Consider the following 23,332-nt stretch of genomic DNA (forward strand, 5'->3'; position numbering starts at 1 on the left):
GAGTAGGGATAATGAGGTTTATTTTACAGAATGAAAGTGTGCTGTAGCTGCCAATGCCATTTACAGTATTTTTTAGAACTCCTTCGTCTCGCCTAGATTAGTGACAATTAGGAACCGCATTAAAATGGAGCTTTAAATTAAAACTAAGGACCGACATTAGTACTTATAAAGAGCATGCATTATTCCGTATGAATAAAGAAGATCCCGGCAGCGTTTTTTCTGAATTAAATTTTAATTAAAAACGAACAAAGATTAATTAAAAAAAACAAAGTTTTTTCGAGGGAAGTAAAGATCAAAGGCGAAACTTAAAACGGACAAAAATTATTACTTCACAACCTATTTAATATTTGCTAGTACAGTTTATTTGCTAGTACAAATGAACCAACTAATTATGTTTCTCTAAGCTTTTATGATTATACAAAACTAGGGCTTTACTGAAAACACAAAATAATATAGGAGTTTTGGTCCAGTAAGAGCAAACCAATTAAGGACAATTTTTATAGAATCAAAATATTATCGATTCCTTTTCAGATGAAGCAACAATCCATTTTAGGATTATCTTTTTTTTTACGTTTAATTTGGTATCACTTCTGCACAATGGCTCAGTTCAATGACTGGCTTTCGTTTTAGTTCTTAAAAGGACATGTCAGGATTAGTTTGTATACAAGTTCGAAGTAAGGCCATCTTGATAGTATTAGGACTATAGACTAGCTTTAGAATTTGTATCATAGCTTGAAATTCACTCCTGTATAGAGATATATAATCAGATTTCCAGAGTTCATATTATGTCTTATTTGATCTTCATTTCAAGTGATACTAAAGCATATTTCTTAAAATTTAAGACTGTATATTACCCACTATTTGTATTATAGCTGGTGAGAGCAAAATGCTGCTTGATAAATCAATCCAATATTTCTGTATGCTGTTCAATTACTTCGCGGTTATTAAAAAATATTTGGTTTTACGCTTATATTTTTAAGATAATTTTAATTGTATACTAAAAGTTACTAATGTCACGACTGGTGTAAGATTATGAAAAGCTTTATAGATTTGTTTAATGTCGTCAGGCTACATGCTCACTTTTGACTCTTAAATCAATAATCCTGTTTTTGTACTTGACTCTTGTGTTTTCCGTAAAGCGCTAGTTTTTTATAATTATAAAAGCATAGGGAAACATAATGAGTTGGTTTATTTGTACTAGTTATATTAATATATATATTAAATAGGCTGTGAAGTAATAACTTTTGTCCGTTTTAAGGTTCAACTTCGCTCTTTACTTCCTTCGGAAAAACTTTGTTTTTTTATATTTTCCACATACAAAATCAATCCCTTTTTCAACACTGACAATACCGCAATTACAATACTATCAACATCAGATAAGTGTTTTTCTCTACCACTTTCCTGTATAAGCTTAAAAAACATGTCCATCATCATATACTTCAAAAAATCATCATCAATCAAAATTCCTAATGCAAGTGCTACTGAAAACTCTCCTAAATTTTCCTCTTTGCAAAAATTCATCATTTCTTTTCTCAAATTTTCATAGGCCCTATTCCTTACATTCAACAACATAATGGAAAATACTTACTATCTTACTACAATTATCAAACTGAGGACTATCAGCTTTGCCTATGATAAACAACCTATGCTTAATACCTGCATGGGTCAGCCAAAAACAGAACATTAAGCAACCCTATTTTCTTTTTAATCTACTATAATTTTTCATATCAAAGCCAGGCTTCTTTTTCTGGGTAAGAGCTATATTACAACTATTATTCCTTATTTCCTTAAAATGTTTATGGTACAGTGTTTCCACTTATCTTTTGAAAAAATCTGTAAAATCTTGACAATTTTCGGGAGAAAATCGGGATATGGCTCTCAGGATTCGGGAGAAAATCGGGAGATGGATCTCAGGATTTGGTAGAATTTTCAGTTTTGTGTATTTTGTATTGAGTTTTTGGAGGTGTTCGAGCGATTTGAGTATAAAGTACCACATTCTAAATGTTTGGAGTGCAGATTTACTGGAGCCAGCTGCAATTCCGGAAAGAAAATTCGTCAATCAACATTGTCAAACATGACAAAAGGAAGCAGCTAGAAACTTGAAATGTATTTAATTTTGAAACTAAGCGCAGTTATATCTCATTCAGACTCTGAAGCTGTTTAATTAAGACATTTTTCTTCATCGAACCCTATTTTTTGTCGCCCTTTCAGATTCCAGACGACAGGCCACTAAGTTCAGGACGGGGACAGAAAATAAGGACGAATTACGGACACCTGGGCTTTGACCATTGTGTCTGAGTTAAGTGGATATTTTTTTTACCACCATCCCCAGAGGTATTTACAAATGATAAAGAGAAAACGCAAAGTCACAGCTCATTAGTATTGATATAACTGAAAAAAAGTGTAAAAAATTGCAAAACTTTCAGATACATATACCGCATTACATTCATAATATGTGTCTATCGAATGGCTTTTTATGTGAGCAGCCTTCCCCGATCATGCACTAACTCAGCTGTGCTGGCATACGCTACCACTCCTTTTAGCCACTTTCTGAGGGGCTGGTCTACCGTCAGTGTGTCTGCTGTAACTCCGTCTTGTTTCATTTCCAGTTTCGTCTGAGTTGTGGAAGCCAAGGTTACTGTTACCAAATGATTCCTTCGGTCTGTCTTTACTTCTTGAGTAAGCTGAACAGTCTTTCTGAAGCCACGTTCGAAAATGGCAAGGAACACAAGTATTGTAAACTTTGCTAAGTTTAGTTTTCACGGGGGTCTCTCGCACTCAAAGCCGATTTCCAGTAATCCACGGTTGTCAGAGTCAGTGTTTCATCATCATTGGCACTATTAGAAAGTTACCGCCATTCTTTGTCAATGGCACTTCTCGACCACTAATTGCACTCGTTTTCATCCTTTCTTCGCGATTTTATGTTTTATAATACAATGACAGACTCTGGCAGACTGTATTCGTCACTTTCTGCTTACCCAATCTTACGTTATCAATAACATTCTTATGCGGCATATTTTTCAGGAATGGGACTAACTCGACAACCAGCAAAAATTGTAAATTGTTTTCAAAATGCTGCAATTTTCATCTCTGTTTCTTGTATTGGATCATTTGAAGCAAACCCCTTCAGTTTTACAGAGCAACTGCAGACAAAGTCTAATTTTTGTCATATTTCTTTAAATTTGTAGTAAATTTGGATCGTTCTGAACCTACTGAATCAGCTGGACCCACATATTGCTAGTTCCCATCTTCTTGGTGCAAGCCGACACCTGTGGTTAGTTTATGAATTGAAAATTATTAGTCAATTACAAACCTTGATGGTGTTTAAATGATCAAAGACAGATAATCAATGCAACCACTGTGGAATGGATAATGGGCAGTGTTCATACCTATGCCAATAAATTCAAATCGCGGTGCCTCAATTGCCTGGGAGATTAGGAAAAATTCCTAAAAGCCCAAAGGCAACAGCCAGGTAAAAAAAAAAGAATGACCACAAAGTAAAATGTTCCGGGGATTAAGTTTTCTGGAGATTTTCGGGAGATTCGGTAACTTCTTTTTTTTGTCGGGAGATTGATTAGAAATTCGGTAGATCTCCCGAAAAATCGGGAGAAGTGGAAACACTGTTGTGGTACCCAGATTGCCGCCCCAGTTTTTCAGAAAACGCCGAATGTAGACGCGGCTTTAGAACTTAGAATTTACGTTTTATTTAGAATTTACCGCAATTTTCAAAAAATCATAACATGTCTATGTTGGTAATTATATTTTTTTGCTGGAAAACTGCAATATTCTCCAAAAATATGTAATTTTATCAGTTAACAAGTTTAATGTCATATTTAGAAGTTGAATTTCATTCAGGGTCTCCTAGAAGGGTCAGGATTCTACCTGGTTTATAAGAAATTAGGGTAAATTTTTCATAATTCATATTATTGACTTACAAATAAAGTAAACATACCACTCGATGCCTTTTTTATGTCTTTCCAAATATATAATAATTTTTTTCAGAAAATAATTTTACCCCCTTCACTATATAGCCTATACCAATTCAGGGTATATATTTGCACACTAGGGGAGGTGGGGGTATCTTATTTATGATGTAAATCAGAGGTAACTTTAAACTTTACTCCCCTCTCCCCCCTAGTGTGCAAATATATACCATGAATTGTACATGTAGCCTAGTGGTCATGTTAAAATTCATTTCCAACAAAAATGATATTATATTTGGAAAGAGCATAAAAAAGGCATCAAGTAGTAGGCCTATGTTTACTTTATTCATAAGTCAATAATATGAACTGCAAACAATTTACCCAAATTAGGCTATATCAAAGCTTTGTGTGGGGTTATAGTGAAGTGCTGCTGGAGCAAAGGCAGTCATACACCCTGTTTGAATGAGTCACCTTCAGGTTTATGTGAAATTTTCAGCAAGATTTTGGAAATTTTTTATAAAACTAATAAAAACTAGGCTGTAGTGAAGGGATTACATTAGGTAAAACCCCCCAGTGCTTGGCCAATGCATAATTTTGACAAGTATCCTGATCAAAATATACTCATCCTAAACATGGAAAACATGCCCCCAATCTTGGACACAATGTATAGGTTTAGGCAGTTAGTATTGGCTATTGAGTAAGTTTAGGCTGGTTGGGATTTGCTGGTGACATTGTTGATTTTTTTTTTTGTTAAAACATATTGCATATTATAAAAGAATAATTTAATTGTGTTGGTGTTTTGTTTTAGCCTTTTGATCCTTGGCCGATATTTAGTATCCTTAGGGTCCTAAATTCCTCAAAAAAGCATGAAAAGATGAGTAGAAGTGTGGATTGTGTTTTTTTTTTTACTTCATTCCAGAAGAAAACTTTCAGGCTGGAAGTATTGCTTTGTTAACAGCATTCAATAAAAAACAATCAATGAGTGTTTTAACAACTACTCAGCAGTCTTAGCCAAGATTAAATTTGAAGCCTATGCTATTTGGAATCTAGACAAAACCAGACATACAACTGTGCTGAGACCAAAGAAAATGATTGCTCTATAAGGTGGTAACCATTCCAGTAAATTGGCACCACCCAAAATGGCTAAACTTGGAATGTATGTTTATAATGTTAGTGCCACATGTGTTGCAATTCCCCCCTCCTTTATGGTATTTCTGTGTGTTCATTTAAAGAATATATTGTTTCTGGTGCACATACTGACACAAAAGCTGTTGTTTCTAAAGTTGATTGATGACAGCTGAAACTGTACTGAATTTTTAAAACATTTTTCAAAGTCACACAATATAGTCTTGCCCCCAAGATCCTTTTGAACAAGCATAATTGTGTGAACTATTTTAGTCTGGCATTACTAGAAGATGCTAAATCAAATGGGATTGTAGTCCTTACATTTCCACCACACACAAGTCAAAAGTTACAGTCCTTGGATGATTTTTGTTTTTTGAGCACCAAATTCTCACTAAAATAGAAATATTGAAGGTCATACCCAGAGGGGGAGGGGTAGGGTGGTTTCAACCCCCCTCCCCCCAAGAAAAAACGTTTGTTTGATTTGTAAAAACATCACAAAAATGGATATAAACAAATATTGTATGCATTTTTTTTTTTGTGTAATCTCCCTCCCAAAAAAAATATTGTTTTAGTAAAACCCCCTTAAAAAAAAAAAATCCTGGGTACAGCCCTGGAGCTAGTAATGTGGGGATGCTTAAAATTCTGGTCAGTTCATCAAAGTTGATTCTACTGGAGAGCTGTTGTGGTAGTACTTTTCTACTAGCTTTGATACCACAGAATATTCAGTCTGGTTTTAGGGTTTCTGGAGTCTATCCCTTCAGCTTTGACATTTTTTCAAATGAAGAATTTCTGATGGTACTGTCTTTGATCATGTAGAATCAGCTCCTCCAAGTTGTAATTCTTCTAAAATCAAGGGTCTGTCTAAACCAGGCAAATTTCCATATTAATATTCAGGTTTACTAGTAGAAACATCTATGTGTCCCCCTACCCTAAAAGAAAAATACTACCAACTTCATAGGCACTAATGACATTGTAGCCACTGACACACCTTAAAAACCCAATAGATGAAAGGAACAGAAAAAGCCAAAGAAAAGAAAAAGGAGAGAAACAAGAAGGCAAATATTACTAAAAAAGGAAAAACAAGCCTTGACTTTTGACAGCATAGATAGTAGTCAGAGTGATATGGAAGAAGAGCTCCATCTAAGTGACTTGGATGAGGAAAGCACACATGTTTAAATTGTGGGACACATCATCTATAAAGACATAGAAACTGATGGCTAAGACCTTGTGTTTTAGGGAAAAGCAGAGAAATTCTCACCTACTCAGTTGAGAAGATCATTCCACAGGAGGAAGACCAGACAAGATACTCCACTTGAAGAGACTTGGGCCATTCATGAGGATGGATCAAGTTTATACATTTAACAGAGACAGCATCAAAATGCACATTGAGCCTTTACTGCCTTTACTGTGACAGGCAAAACCGCTTGTTTTTCAGGAGAATTTATCCCAATTCGACATCAAGTAGTTCATCAAAATACCAAGCTAGGTCTGCAGTTGAATATTGCCTAAGTTGTCAGTGCATACCTAGTTCTCATTTTTATTTGAAACATTTTTATTGTATGCCAAGTTAACACTTGGCATACAATACATAAACTGTTTAGTTCTGAAGAAGTGATTTGTTTTGTTGTTGTTGATTTTGATATTATTGGAGGATGAACTAGCTCTGTCATGTACATTTCAATCTTATCCACAAACAGTGGATGTTTTTCAAAAACTAAAATACTATAAAATTTCGCCAAACAGGCCAGTTGTTAAATGGGGGCTTTCACAGATGACTTCTACTTTCAGCATGGAAGAAATTAATTCAAAGGATTTTTTTCTTGAATCTTGGCAAAAAACAGTTTTTCTCCCTAGTCTATGAGGGATGTTCAATAAGTTCGTAGAACAGAACACTTAGAAATGAAAAAAAAAGTTCTAACCCTGCATGCATGCTTATCTAGGTAAATGATATTCACAGCCTGAAAATTGTTCATTTTGCTTTGTCCATTCAGGTATAAGAAGACTCCAAAGTTGTTGAATCACTGTAGAAATGGATTCATCACTGATCAAGTATAGAGCAGTGGTCAAATTCCTTGTCAAAGAAGGTTCTTTGGCTAGATAAATTACAGATCGGGTGGCCAAGGCGTACCAGCAAGATGCTCCCAAGTATTCCATGGTCGCCAAATGGGCCACAGAGTTCAAGCAGGGCCATCAATCCCTGGAAGACGACCCAAGGTCCAGTCGACCTTTGGAAGTGATGACGACCCCAGAGGTCATCCGGCGTGTGGAAGACCTTCTCATGGCTGATCATCATTTAAAGGTCAAAGAAGTTGCAACCAAAGTTGGCATTTTTGAAGGGAGCAGTTTCAACATTCTTCATGACCATCTTCATCTCTCCAAAGTGTCTGCCAGATGGGTGCCTTGAAATCTTCAAGTGCAAGATCAACAGCAGCAGATGTAGCTCAGTTCACATCTTCTCAAGCTCTATAGGAGAGACCTAGAAAACTTCTATTTGCAACTTGTGACTGGACACACTGGGTACACCACTGGGACCCTGAGAGCAAGATTGCCTCCATGCAGTGGAAACACAGTGACTTGCTGCATCCAAGGAAGTTTCAGACCCAGTCCTCTGTAGGCAAGGTGATGGCATCAGTCTTCTGGGATTCAAAAGGTCTCCTGCTAATCAACTACTTGCCCAGAAGGTCTACCAGCACTGGTGCCTATTACTTGGATCTGATGGTTAAGTTGCGCCAGACAATCAAGACAAAGAGGCAAGGAATGCTGACTTGTGGTGTTCTCCTTCTTCATGACAATGCGCTGGTGCACAAGAGCCGCGTGGCACAAGCCACAATCAATCAGATGGGCTTCAAACAGTTGGCTCACCCACCCTACAGTCCGGGTCTGGCCCCAAGCAACTTCCACCTGTTTTTTGCCATGAAGTTCGACCTTCGTGGAAAGCGTTTTGATGACAATGAGGGGCTGATATCCGCCGTGGATCAGTGGTTCAATTCCCAGTGACAAGACTTCTTCCATGCTGGAATTGCGGCACTTGAGCATCGGTGGTCTAAGTGCGTTGAAGTTAGGGGATACTATATTGAAAAGTAGTGATGGTTTTTTATTTATGAATTAAAGTTTTGTATGCAGTTCAACGAACTTTTTGAACGCCCCTCGTAGCAACTTTTATCAGACCACCACATTCACTCCTAAAACAGTTAGAATTGCTACAACTTGCACACAATTATTACAATACATCATATAATTTCACACTTCTAAGAAAAATCCTATTGCAGACACAGATATCATGCAAGCCCAAGGCAGAGCTGATAAATTACCTACTGCTGCATGAAAATTAAAATTCTTTATATTTCATGCTGGACATGATATTTTAGGCAAGAAATGGGTGACATCCTCATATACATTTTATTTGCTATAATTTGATGGATCAACCAAATTCTGCTTAAAAAGTACAGTATTTACTTTTGTGCCACCAGAGATGATTCAAGATTGTGTTAATACTTTTTCCTCTCACTGTTATCACTGACAGAGAGTCAAAACATCTTGAAAATTGTATTGTTCAACTTAATATACAAAAACACTTGGTAAATATTAATCATTTCTACAGACAAAATATTAAGCTTGTCAGGCAGTTTGAAACCTCTAGATATACAAGTTGAAGGACAGAAAAAGTGCAACCTTTATCAGTTTTCAATTTGATCTGTCAGTAGCCTATATTAATTAGAAAAATTTTTTTCCAGAAAATAAGCTTTTCAAAGAAAAGTAAAGAACTCCATTAAACAAAAAATCAGCAAAAATAAAATCAAATAATCTACCAAGCATGGAACAACCACAAATCAGCATCGATAAATAAATGAAACCCAAAACGAACAGAAATTACAATAAATAACTGATTCAAACGCAAAACGAGCAGAAATTAACATAAGTTGGGTGCAAAAGCCCTATGCCATCTGAGGGCCAGGACAATATTTGCGTTTTACTGAAAAAATATAAATGATTTTACTTTTTCAACTTTAATAAATCAACTAATATTAAAATTTTGATTACTAAATATCAGTATATGTATATTAAACTGACAATGCACATTCATTTGTATTTTTTCAATAAAGTGCAAATTTTTTTCTGGCCTTGGGAAGGCATATGGGTTTTAGTTCCAACTCCAAATATAGATGGATTTTCATAAAATTTTGATGGGTTAGTAAAGTGGTTAATTTAATTTTAAATGATCGAATTAAGCAAGTAGGAACAATAAGTCTAAAAATAGAGTGGTATGGGCTGATGACACAATGGACTGAGTCTATCCACATATCATAGGCAGCGCACTAGCGCTGCCTTAGTAAAGAATGATGTGGGCACAATGTGTTTTTTTTTTTTTTGGTTTGGTTTTTTCTCCATACCCAGGCACTTTCTATCAAAGGAGTCGTCGTAAAAACTTCGAAAAGGGCTCATTCGATTGGGAATTAGAGTGGCTAGTGCCCTTTTTAATAGTCGAAAGTGATTGGAGGGCAACTAGCCCCCCCCCCGCGCCCATTAGTCCCCGAAACACCTCGAATCAAAATGTTGTGATAGCCATTTTGTTCAGCGTAGTTGATTTCCAGATAGAAAATATGTTTTTGAGGAGGACACTCCCCCACAACCCTCAGGGCAAGGGTTTTAAGTTATGCCCTGGGGGCATATAAGAACAATATGGGCGCAATGTGTTTTTTTTCCATACCTGGGAACTTTTTATCGAAGGAGTCGTTGTAGAAACTTCGAAAAGGGCTCATTCGATTGGAAATTGGAGTGGCTAGTGTCCTTTTTAATCGTCAAAAGTGATTGGAGGGCAACTAGCCCCCCCCCCCATGCCAATCATTCCCCCTAACACATCCAATCAAAATTTTGAGATAGCCATTTTGTTCAGCAAAGTTGATTTTCAGATAGAAAATATGTTTTTGAGCAGGACCTCCCCCACAACCCTCAGGGCAAGGTTTTTAAGTTATGACCTGGGGGCTAATAAGGTTTTTATAGAAGGCCTTGTCGTAGAAACTTCAAAACAGGCTCATTCGATTGGAAATTCAAAGGGCTAGTACCCTCTTTAATAGTTGAAAGTGATTGGAGGGCAACTAGCCCCCCCCCCCACGACCACACCCATCATTCCCCCAAATACATCCAATTAAAATTTTGAGATAGCTATTTTGTTCAGCGTAGTTGATTTCCTGATAGAAAATATTGTTTTGAGGAGGACACTCCCCCACAACCCTCAGGGCAAGGTTTTTAAGTTATGCCCTGGGGGTATATAAGGTTTTTATAGAAGGCGTTGTATTAGAAACTTCAAAAGAGGCTCATTCGATTGGAAATTCAAAGGACTTGAGCCCTTTTTAATAGTCGAAAGTGATTGGAGGGCCACTAGCCCCCCCCCCCACGCCCATCATTCCCCCAAAAACAACCAATCAAAATTTTTAGATAGCCGTTTTGTTCAGCATAGTTGATTTCCCGATAGAAAATATATTTTTGAGGAGGACACTCCCCCACAACCCTCAGGGCAAGGGTTTTAACTTATGCCCTTTTATAGAAGGTGTTGTTGTAGAAAGTTCAAAACAGGCTCATTCTATTGGAAATTCATAGGGCTAGTGCCCTTTTTAATAGTCGAAAGTGATTGGAGGGCAACTAGCCCCCCCCCACCCCCATCATTCCCCCAAACACATCTAATCAAAACAGATAGCCATTTTGTTCAGCATAGTCGTTTTCCAGATAGAAGATATGTTTTTGAGAAGGACACTCCCTCACAACCCTCAGGGCAAGGTTTTTAAGTTATGGCCTGGGGGCATATAAGGTTTTTGTAGAAGGCGTTGTCATAGAAACTTCAAAACAGGTTCATTCGATTGGAAATTCAAAGGGCTAATACCCTTTTTAATAGTCAAAAGCGATTGGAGAGCAACTAGCCTCCCCTCTCGCACGCCCATCATTCTCCCAAACACATCCAATCAAAATTTTGAGATAACCATCTTGTTCAGATAGAAAATATGTTTCTGAGGAGGACACTCCCCCACAACCATCAGGGCAAGGGTTTTAACCCTGGGGGCATATAAGGTTCTTATAGAAGGCGTTGTCGTAGAAACTTCAAAACAGGTTCTTTTGATTGGAAATTCAAAGGGTTAGTACCCTTTTTAATTGTCAAAAGTGATGGGAGGGCAATTAGCCGCCCCCCACGCCTTTCATTCCCCCAAACACATCCAATCAAAATTTTGAGATAGCCTTTTGTTCAGCATAGTTGATTTCCTGGTAGAAAATATGTTTTTGAGGAGAACACTCACCCACATTCCTCAGGGCAAGGGTTTTAAGTTATGCCCTGGGGGTATATAAGGTTTTTAAAGAAGGTGTTGTAGAAACTTCAATAAAAGCTTATTCGACTGGAAATTCAAAGGGCTAGTGCCCTTTTTGATAGTCGAAAGTGATTGGAGGGCAACTAGCCCCCCCCCCTCACACCCATCATTCCCCCAAACACATCCAATAAAAATTTTGAGATAGCCATTTTGTTCAGGGTAGTTGATTTCCTGATAGAAAATATATTTTTGAGGAGGACACTCCCCCACAACCCTCAGGGCAAGGATTATAAGTTATGCCCTAGGGGCATATAAGGTTTTTATTGCAATCTTCGCCGTAGAAACTTGAAAAAGGTCTCATTTGATTGAATATTAAAAGGGCTAGTGCCCTGTTTAATAGTTAACAGCGATTCGAGGGCAATAAGCTGCCGTCTCACGCCCACAATATCTACAAACACATCGAATCAAAATTTTAAGATATCTATTTTATTCAACATAGTTGAAAGTTTTGGAAATTAGGTCTTTAAGGATGATAACCCCTCCCCTGACAGCCCTCAGGGCAAGGTTTGTAATTTATGCCCTGGGGGCATATAAAGTTTTATTGAAAGCGTTGTTGTAGAAACTTCAAAAGGGCTCATTCAATTGGGAATTGAAAGGGCTAGTGCCTTTTTCAATAGTTGAAAGTGATTGGATAGCGACTAACGCCCCTCTCACCCCCACCATTTTCCCGAATACATCGAATTAAAATTTTGAGATATCAATTTTTTTCAATGTAGTTGAAAGTTCTGGAAATTTTGTCTTTTAGGATGATAACCCCCTCAGAGCCCTCAGTGCAAGGGTTGTAAGTTATGCCCAGGGGGCATATAAAGTTTTATTGAAAGCCTTATCGTAGAAACTTCAAAAGGGCTCAATTAGTTGGATATTCGGAGAGCTAGTGACATTTGCAATGGTTGAAATTTATTGGAGGGCAACTAGCCCCCCACACCCATCATTTCCCCAAACACATCCAGTAAAAATTTTGAAAGAGTCATTTTGTTCAGCGTAGTTGATTTCCGGAAAGAAAATATATTTTTGAGGAGGACACTCCCCCACAACCCTCAGGTCAAGAGTTTTAAGTTATACCCTTGGGGCATATAAGGATTTTTATAGAAGGCGGTGTTGTATAAACTTCAGAACAGGCTCATTCAATTGGAAATTCAAAGGGCTAGTACCCTTTTTAATAGTCAAAAGTGATTGGAAATCAACTAGCCCCCTCCCCCCACATCCATCATTCCCCCAAAAACATCCAATCAAAATTTGAGATAGCCATTTCGTTCAGCATAGTTGATTTCCAGATAGAAAATATATTTTTGAGGAGGACACTCCCCCACAGCCCTCAGGGCAAGGGTTTTAAGTTATGCCCTGGGGGCATATACGGTTTTTATAGAAGGCGTTGTCATAGAAACTTCAAAACTGCTGTTTTCATAACCTTGCTGTTTTTCTTGTTGTTTTTTTTTTCATTTACTATATGAACCAGCTGTTGACAAAAGATAACTTCAAAACATAACACAAAACAGTTAAAACATAATACAACCAGTAAAGTCCACAAAAAGCATGGCTTTGGGATACTATTTTATGTTGAGTTAAAAAGAGAGTATTTAAACTGATAAGAGATCAGTTTAACAACCACATAGAACCAACCTAAAATCTGCATAGTTTTGGAATCTTTTAATAATCTGAGTGGTGACAGAATGAGGTCGTAATTGCTGTGACTTTGTGAAATGTAACTGCATCATACTTGTTATAGTAATCGTAGTTGTACCTGAATAGCTCACAATGTTGCCATGAGAAAACGAGGGAAATATTTTTACCGTATTACGTCCAAGGTCCTCTATAAGAAGGTGAAAATTATAAATTTTTATATGTGAAATTCTTTAATAGGTCAAATTTCAAATAATTAGGAGCTCCATTTATAATTTTAAAGAAAATGCTGTTTAAATTCTTATTAGAATTTTCCCATCTCAGCAACACTTAATTGATATTTCATACTCTTTATCAAAGCTTTACTTTATTTATCTATATAGCATAAAGCAAAATGCTTTGCACCACAAAATATATGCATATGTATAATACTAAAGAAAAAGACAAGAAGAAAAAAAAGCAACATAGATAGTTTTGATTGTATATAACAAACTGATTCAGTTAATATATAGTTACATTATTAGGAGAGATGTTGATAATAACTACAATATCAGTCAATGCACTTAGTGCTCAAAAAACGAATAAAGTACTTGAACATGGCAAGTTTGATCTGAATAACATCAACAAATAAAAAAAAAATGTCATACAAAAGCAATTTGAGTAACTGATGGCTTCTTATTCTGGGAGCAGAAGAACATTAAGAAGGTGTATTGATTAAAATTATCTTTTCTGGAGTAGTTAGATGGACCTCTATAGAGAAAATTTTTCTGAGGTTATTTCTTTTTTCTAGGAACAAGCCTTGTGAAATCTGTTTGACTTCCAGAGTTTGAGGCTACATTATTCAAATATGAGTCAACCTCTCCCAGGAAAGGATAGTTATAAGTTTATAGAAGATTTGGACTTTCCATTCTGCGAAGATGTAGCAAAATATGAAAGAATGGCAAAAATTGGACAAGGTACTTTTGGGTAAGCTATTGTGTTGGCACATTTTTATAACACTCCATATTAGATATTTCTTTAATGTTAAGAGAGAATGACTTCTTTGGAAGTCCTGCTCTGATTGACCCTAGTCACCGAAACTATTATCAATTGATGCAGCCATAATTAAAGCCCAAAAGGGTGTTTTCAAGTTCCTGCATCCCCTCTTTCAGAATAATCACCTCTCTTGAACCTTGAAGGCTGTTATGGTGTTGATTTTTTTTTAAGGAGTGAACCTGCAGTAAGATTCAACGCTCAAGAAGTTTTCGAGTTGCTGCTCCATCTTCTTTCCTACTTGCAAACCTTGAAATATTATGCAATGAAGAAAAGCTTGAACAAATGATTTCAGAAAGGTTTGACTAAGAATTCTTCTGGAAATGGACAACACTGAAGAAATCCCTATTCTTGCCCCATTTTGAAAAAAAAAACTCCTATTTTTATAAAAAAAATTCTGAGTTTTCAAACTTTATGGGGGGGGGGGGGGGGCTAGACCTTCTCCTAAATGCATCCCTTGTCTAAAGGGCCCCACTATAAAAATAGACAAAAACAGGCTAAAATAATTATTTTTAGGGGGGAGGGTATCCTCCCCCTCTTAGGTAGTATTTGAATCAAACTTGACCTTGTGCTTTCATTCTATAGTCCTGGGACTTAGATGTTTATTATCTATCATCATTTTCACTTTTAGTGCTTGTAATATTTCTTGCTTTTTTTCTAGAGAAGTATTCAAGGCAAGACATAAGAAAACAAAGAAAATTGTTGCCCTCAAGAAAGTTTTGATGGAAAATGAAAAGGAAGGGGTAAGTTTTTCAGAATCCCTACAAATATTCAAAAGAAGCAAAGATTTGTCTTATGCGCTTTATTGCTTAGGCTATTAATTTTAAAGCTTGATATTTTTTTAAGCATGTGAACTTCCTCTAAAATAGGAGAAATACGGTCACACCCAAAACCTAGGAGAGTTGCCTATTTTTGACAAAATGAGCCTTAAATTGAGAATTATTTTTCTGGTGCAGCAATCGTAAGTTTTTAACCTTCTAAATTGGGTAATACAATATGCCAACTTACCCCCCCCCCCCCATGTAAGAATAGGCTACAGTATTTTTGCAAAGATTCTGCGTGTCATTTAATTGTTTAATTATTCGGAAGTAGTTTTTTCCTGCTTCTCCAGGGGGGTGTGGACCCTTTGTTTTATTAGAAATTTATCCTTTTTTGCTTTTTTTGTGAAGGCGTATTTACTACATAGCAGACAGTGAAATTGCACAGGGAAAAAAGGTTTCAGCATCTCTAGCAAAATACTACTCTGCCCACTTTCATACATTAAAAGCAAATATGAAGCTGTGTTATACAGTTACTCACTGTTATTTTAATTATTTTTACGTTCCTAATCTTCAAAGCAAAAAAAAACTATTTCTGCCAAGTTTTAATTGCTTTATTTTTTTTCCCTGTAATACCAAATATATTTGACATCCTCTCTTTGTTTTTGGGCTGGGTAAAATCAAAATAGGCTTGTTCACCTAGACAGGGACATGCTAGCTTATACTTAGATCATTTTTGCATTGAGTCAGTTTTGCACTGCATCACCAGAGTATTTTAGCTTGGACTTGATGGGTTTTACACTCAGTAAAGGCTGTCTCGTTTTTATACTAGTTCAGGACATGATTTATTTTTTCGCCAAGTCAATTCGCCGCTTAAACCTGGCTAAAAAGGTAAATTCCTACCCTTTTCCTACTAAAATGTAACCGTGAAGCATTAGTCAATTGTATAGTTTGAGGCCCACCTCCGCTGCCGCGTGGATTAGCCCTTCTCCCTGGAGACCAAGGCCAATGTAATGGGGGGGGGGGGGTATCGGGACGCTCGGGGGAAAAAACGAGTGCATTGCCCTTTGACAACTTTAGACCAGCAAAAAGGCACTAAAAATTCAATTCGATTCAAGTGACTCCCCTTGTTAATGATAACTTCTGTTATCATCAGTTCCGCACAAAGTTGACAGGAAAAAAGAATACTTTGGAGCCGCGTAGCTCTATACTGAGTCAGCGATTTTGCGTCGACTCGATCAAGAAAAAAGAGTATTTGGTAGCAAGTACGTTTGACTGTAATATACTTGTTGCCGACGTTATTTCCATTAACAAGGGTCTTGAATAGGTCAAGTGAAAATTTGTATCGAATTTATGGTTTAGCGTTTTTAGTCTGGAACCATATTCAAGTCAAGGTGGTCCACTTTTTGCATTTTATTTAGATCTCGGGTGATCGAATTTAGATTTGAACTATTCAGGCTGACAACAGATTGACATTCATGTTCAGTTCTGGTAACCAGAAGACTCAATCCGCTGTTAACCTGGTCATTTAAAGACAGAAAAAGGGCTAAAGTGAGGTTGAACTAGGGTAGGATAAACTATAATCTATTAAAGTTAACCTATCCACGTCTATAAACATGGGTTATTAACAATCACTCTTATTTCATTGCATATTTGGATGCCATATTAAACTTAAATATTCTATTTTTGTTCTTTTCATTGTCACAGACACAAATGTAACTGGTGTTCAAAGATTTTTTCTCCTTTTTAGGAAGGAAGACGGAGAAAATTCCATTAGCTCAACGTCGTATTGTTTAACGTTTCTCATTTTTCCTTTCAGTTTCCGATAACAGCACTTCGAGAGATACGAATCTTACAACTGCTCAATCATGAAAATGTAGTCAATTTGATTGAAATATGCAGAACTAAAGGTAAGCATATCGTTGTGCCCAAACCAGAGGGTGTTTCTTGTTTTTTGTTGTTTTATTTTCAAAAATGAGCGATTGTACGAAAAAGAGTCATCTAGTGTTTCACTGGGTGCACCTGAAAGTATATCTCTACATCATTAAGAATATCTGATATAATTTGGCGTAGAATTTACTGAATGGGAGCCATATTATTCTGCTATGCGCTCTAATTTTTTAAAAGATTCTTCTCGTCTGAATAAAAAAAAAACAAAAAAAACATTCCCATGAAAAGCTTCCAAACCCTCACTTTCTCATTCTTGCAAAAGTATGAAAATGTCAAATACCCGTCGTTTTGGGGACGACGCTATGAGTTTTCAGTTACTATGTGACACTAGTTTAGTTTCGCTTGGCTCCGCCTCTCTGCGTATTACGTCTTTATTGATGAGTCAATAATTATGGCCAAAAACGTATTTTTGGTTTGAAATTGATGTTGCATGATGTGCCCGTACTTCTACCACTGGTAATACGATGGCAGTACTCAATGTTATCAAATGCTGGTGTGATACAACCGATTTCCGAGAGCACCTCAGAAAGAGATTTGGAGGTAGTTGTAGATGAAGACCTTAATTTCAACTGCCACTCCTGAGCTGCAGTAGCAGGGGCTAACCAAACTCTTGGTATCATCAACTGCAGAATCACCGTTAGATCGTCCGCTATAGTTACTAAACTCTATAAGAGCTTTGTGAAACCGAGATTGGAGTTGGGAATGTGCGTCGCCGCGCCAATTAATAAAACAGACCAGATTGCTCTTGAATCTGTCCAAAGACGGGTGATGAAATGCATACAGGGCCTCAAAGATTAAGAGTATACATGTGGACTGTAGAGCTTTAAGCTACCAATTCTGACATACCGTGGACGAAGAGGTGACATGATAATGACCTACAAGCTGCTCCAGTCTGACGACAAAGACATGTTCGAGCCTGCTCGGTCGTCAAGTACCAGAGGTCATTCAGTGAAGTTGTTCCGCAAGCGTCCCATGACAAGAAAAAGAAACCACTTCTTTTACTGCCGCATCATAAGTCTGTGGAATGTTCTATGCGAGATGACAGTGGGATCATCAACCATCGACAGCTTCAAATCTAATCTCGACAAGGACTGGGCGACTAAATTAGGATAAGGTTTATATTAATAGACTAATCAGGTAGATAAAAAAAAACATACCTCTAGCATCAGAATTTCATTCTGAGTCCAAATATAACACTCATGTATGTCGCAAATTAGGGTATATATTTGCACATTAGGGGGGTGGGGGTAAATTTTATTTCTTATGTAAATGAGAGGTAAGTTTAAATATACCCTGAATTGGTATATATAGGGGTGAGGGTAAAATTCATTTCCAACAAAAATGATTACTATATTTGGAAAGAGGGATGAGGTTTATATTTCTATGAAAAAAAAAAACCAGTACAATTGAAGAAACCTAAAGAAGCTTAGAAGTAATTTTGAAAATAATTTGCGACAGAAATGAGTGTTATATTTGGATTTAGGATGAAATTCTGATTCTAGTGGTATGTTTTTTTATCTATCTGATTAGTCTGCTAATATAAACCTTATCGCTAGATTATGGCTCACACAATGGAACACAACAGATGTCCTGCGGCCCTATTATCACTAACTGGCATACACTGGATTCATCCATATCGCTAACAAGTGCGATTTATGGTGATTTAAGGTAGTAAACCTATACTGTCTGTGCTACATCTAAAAGACAACTTAAAGCGCCAAAGATCGAATTCTTTTCACTTTCCTATTTTCTTTGGTTATGATGAAAGAGTTATTATTATCAAGGGCTGTCATACATTGTTCTAACTTATGGTAAAGATTTTCCAGAAAATAATCGTCAGCATTAAGAAGACTATTACTGTGTCTACTGCTAAATTTTGGCTTGTTTTCTGGCCATGTCTACGAGATAGCCTGAATTTACTTAGTCTTTATTATGTTTTTGTTGTGTTATCTTGGGGAGGGGCAGATTTGTACAAGCCTCGGCAATTAGTATCCTTATCCATCTCAGCCCTCCCCTTTATATTAGCTATTATTATTGAAATTGGCTAAGCAGCTACTGTCCTCCTAGCTTTATACTGTGGCAAAGCAAGACAAAAAAAATTATTTTGATGTGGTTATAGGTGACTGCCAATTACTGAACTGAGATCAATCACGAGACTAGCATGAAAGCCGCTTTAATATATTCAATTGTTTCTTTTTAAGTTGTAAAGGAATTACATTTGACAGAATTGTTTGATATTATATCCCTGATTGTACTTAAGCCGAAAATGATTTCGGATCTAAATTTTAATTAGTGTTTTGTCTTGAGGGCACGAACTTTATTAAGAGATTGTGACGTCCAATTGAAACTAAAGATTGTGAAGTTTCAATTGGACGAATGACCAAAGTTTGTAAAACTACTATTTAATGGACTCTTATTTCATTCTTGGAGTCAGGGGTAGTCTGAAACATTTAAATCCTCTGCATCTATTTGCGAAGAATTTCTAGTTGTTTCCCTGTTCAAGGACCGAGCTATTACAGCAATGTCATTTAAATGAAACAACAAAAAGGATTATGAAATAAGTATGAAAAATATCTTGTTCATTGAATCTTGTTTTTGTTAGTTTCTTCACAAATGATGAAGTCATTTGACATCATAGTGTTGTGACAGATTTATGCAAATATCTAAATATATATCTTCTTTTAGCTGCTGCTGTTAATGGCTTCAAATCCACTTTTTATCTAGTTTTTGATTTTTGCGAGCATGACCTTGCTGGTCTACTTTCCAACGCTAATGTGAAATTCCAGTTAGGTGAAATCAAAAAGGTTATGCAACAACTATTAAATGGACTCTATTTTATTCATAGTAACAAGGTAAGTTTTCTTTGAGTCATAGGCTAGAAAAGGCTTTAGATTTCTGTTGCAGTTTTATCAGAGAATCTTCAATCCTTTTCTTATATTATAACCGAACAATAAGAATCGTGGCTAATTCTTTCACTGTCTTGGCCCTCTGTTCTTGTAAAATAGTGGGTAACAAACAAATTATTATGATTAAGATATTAAAGAAAACTAAGAGAATGAGATTATGTTAAAGAATTTTCTTTGGATCTTTCCATGCCTTTCTAGGGCTAAAAAATCATTATTGGATATCTCTAACGTGTTTAGTTGTAATTGCAAAGCAAAGAAAATCCTAAACACCTTGGTTATATAAGGCTTGTTGCTAAATCTTCGGAACTACATTAATATACGAAAACGGTGTTTGATCTCTAACGCTTCGGAACATGGTTTTGATTCCGTACTCTTGTTCGAAATTGCTGCGTTTTCCAGGAATCATTGCAGGAATTTAAAGTTAAGAATAATTAATAAAATATGGGTATTTGATTTGCTAGTTCAATATTTTGCTCCCTTGACAGAAGTATTACCGTTTTTTTTTGCGGGTGCATGTAAAGCTAGTAAAGCGTGCTTGAAATTCTTTGAACTACCAATTATGCTTCTGCTTCAGTTTTTTTCTTCTAAAGTGTATTTTCATGTTATCAGACTTCGGGCAATTTATTTATCTTGCGCTGTAACCACTCTGAAGTAAATTCAGAGAGTCAATTAGGGGTGCTTAATAATATCAATCAAAGAATATGTAATACCATTTGAATAGTTCTTATGCACCAGATTATTCGGTTGATTTTTGTTTTTAGCTATTGATGTTGAGACTGCTCTCGTAGTCCGTTTGATGCATGAGGATATACAACAAAAGTTGCAAATTAGAAATTGGCATTGTTTCATTATTTTCATCACTTTAAATATGTTATATAGTTTTTCTTTACACATTGTTTCATCTTAGCCTGTAAGACGTGCCTCTGTAGAACTTAGAGGAAGTTTCTAAGTCTTGATCTGGAATTAAACTGCCATACTTGTATATTCGATTAATAATGTTTACCAATTTCTTTCTTTCCTTTGTTTCATTTTTACAGTCGTGACAACTCATTCTCTTGGTACTAATTTAGTATAAATAACTGAATTGATTTTATACTATCTGATCCTAACATTTTTTTCGAAAATATTACACTTTCTCTGCGAATTCTCAAGACTGATTTATTTCTCCCACGGCAGGTCTTGTAGCCAAATGATCTTCGTTACGAAAGACATGTGTGAAGTCTAATGATTCAGATTATGTGTACGCTATTTAAGTACCACTGTTACACATCGCGGCATCGGTCGTGCATTGGTTGGTTTGTATGTGGACGTCGATAAAACTTTATGGTCTTTACGCTTCTATCAAAATCTACATCAATCTTGATAGATAGATAAATATATATATAGATATATATTTTATTTGTGAAATATACATAACGCTACAAAATGCACCTGTGCACATGCCTAGTGGCATAATTGAGCGCATTAAAAATTACAACAAATTATTAAACACCGGTAGCAATTTAAATGAAAACGAAAAAAAGAAAAAAAAACAAGCCTCTTGGACAACTGCCCAAATACAAACAAGGTAAATAAAACCAAAATCAACTCTCAGAGATAAACTTCCTCACCATTCTGCGAAACTGCTGGTAATCAGCGCACTCTCTAATATCCAGGGAAATAGAATTTTACACCTCCGGACCAATATGCCTCAAAATAAATCCTGCTCTAGTTGTTCGCCTAAACTCGTGTGAGAAATTGAGCCTGAGTGATGTTGGATATGAACGACGCTGCGAGTTACGAGGGAAAATTCCATGGAAATCTGATGCTAACTGGCCAAAAACGTAATTGTGACATATCTGGGATATTGCAATGAAATGAAGTTGATATAAAGAAAAAATTCCAGCTGATCCAAAAAGATGAGTAACAGAAGACCCATTATCAATCTAAAAAAGTATCCTTATCGCTTTATTTTGTAAAATTTGAAGGGGTTTATAAAGTGAAGGAAAAGTTGAAGCCCACACTGAAACAAAATATAGAAAAAAATGGTGGACAAGAGAAAAGTAAATTGATTTAAGGATATTAACCGAAAAAACTTGGCGGAGACGGCAAATAATTCCCAATATTCCTAGAAAATTTTACCGAAGAGTTTTAACATGTTCATGGAACGACAAATTTTCATCAATAATTATCCCAAGATATCTAAACTGTTGTACCCGTTTCAGTTCCACATTATTTAAATAAAGAGAAAAAACATCAGAACTCGACGTAAATAGGCCAAACGATGGACGCGGCATTTTGTTAGGATGCACCGTCAAAGGCAAATCCTTTCAACCATTATAAGCTTATTAGATAAGCTAGGCAGCTATTGAAGACAGCTCAAGAACCTCGAGTCTACCGATGACTCAAAGTCATTAAACTGTGGCAAGTGAATAGTAACAATGGGTTTATTTAAAAAAAAAAAAAATATATATACATCATCGATTCCCTGAAGCAATGCTTGTGCGGGAGAAAACCCACCTAATAAATCAAAAGACCAAAAAACAAAAAAAGAAAAAAAAAAGAAAAAAGAAAAAAAAAGAAAAAGAAAAAAAAAAAAAAAAAAAAAAAAATAATTAGAGCTAAAATAACCGGCCCCCAAAAACAACGACCCTCCAAAAAACACCCCAAAAAATTATAATAATTATAATCATATTCAGCTGCAACTAATGTTTTTTTCTTTGTTTGTTTCTTTGTTTTTTTTCTATGTAATGAATGTTTTTCTTTGTTCAAGAAAACACGCCAGACAGTTTATCAACCTTCGTTTGACATCGTAGTATCATTTACAAAGACCTGAACTGTAAAAAACATGTTTACCATTTTTAGCTTCCAAAAAGAAATCGATTTATGTTAATTATTGTTGCCCACTCGTTGAGATTCCACGCCTTAGAAACATCAAAAAGTATTGCTATATCCGGTAGAGAGAAATTATTTTTGCGTACAATCCGTGAATGAATAATCAATCGTCTCTGGGGTAGTCTCCAATGAACTAAGACCATCAAATCATCGCCGATAAAAATGAAGCATAATCTTACTTGAACGGCATCCCGTGCTGTTATCCAAACTCATCCTTGCTAACGAAGTTTGAAAGTGACATGTCTGTAACATTGCAATGATCTTGAACGAAGCTTCGCAAAAATCTGAAAACATTATTTTATGCCCCAATTTTACTAAAGCCACTAAGTTTCAGGGGAAATTCTTGTTCTATTGAAATTCGTGGAGTTTTCATGGACTATCAAGACAATGGGAAGTGGGCTGTGACAAATTTTTTTTTGGTTTGTTGTATATGTGTTTTAGTTCACTAATTTTTTAAAATTTGACACTCCAAGGTTATGATGCCTGGGCCCCATGCCTCTTAGCGCCACGTCAATATTTGTATTTGCTACAAAGGACGCATGTAACAAGCAGTGTAGGATCATAACGAACAATTTAGGTTTATAATGATTAAGTTTTATATGACATGCTACCTCATATGTACTGTGGCCACAAATAACGGAGCGACGAGCGGCACTTTCTGTGACTGGAGACAGAAAATGGTCGAGATGTATTTAACTCGGCACGTTGGTTTTTGACTCCATATAAATCAACGTTTGTTTTGTATTGCAAATCATTATGACTGCACCGATTATCGTTCTTTTAGCGAC

At 36.2% G+C, this 23,332-nt stretch overlaps 1 protein-coding gene across 2 annotated transcripts in view; it reads left to right on the plus strand.

Annotated features, from left to right (window-relative positions):
• Positions 1-3,674: 3,674 nt before the first annotated feature.
• The window catches only part of Cdk9 (Cyclin-dependent kinase 9), a 37,054-nt gene continuing 17,396 nt past the window's right edge, over positions 3,675-23,332 (plus strand). The window contains exons 1-5 of one of the 2 annotated variants that reach the window (XM_089093992.1): positions 3,675-3,752; positions 13,815-13,990; positions 14,718-14,799; positions 16,634-16,724; positions 19,450-19,616. In XM_089093992.1, coding sequence (XP_088950118.1) covers positions 13,872-13,990; positions 14,718-14,799; positions 16,634-16,724; positions 19,450-19,616 — 459 coding nt within the window. In that variant the 5' untranslated portion in view covers positions 3,675-3,752; positions 13,815-13,871. Of the gene's footprint in view, positions 3,800-13,814; positions 13,991-14,717; positions 14,800-16,633; positions 16,725-19,449; positions 19,617-23,332 lie in introns of both variants that reach the window. The other variant, XM_089093993.1, reaches the window with a different exon arrangement.

This window comes from Artemia sp. Qi Xiang Cuo, chromosome 9 (assembly GCF_049724085.1).
Source record: "Artemia sp. Qi Xiang Cuo chromosome 9, ASM4972408v1, whole genome shotgun sequence".
Lineage (NCBI taxonomy): Eukaryota > Metazoa > Arthropoda > Branchiopoda > Anostraca > Artemiidae > Artemia > Artemia sp. Qi Xiang Cuo.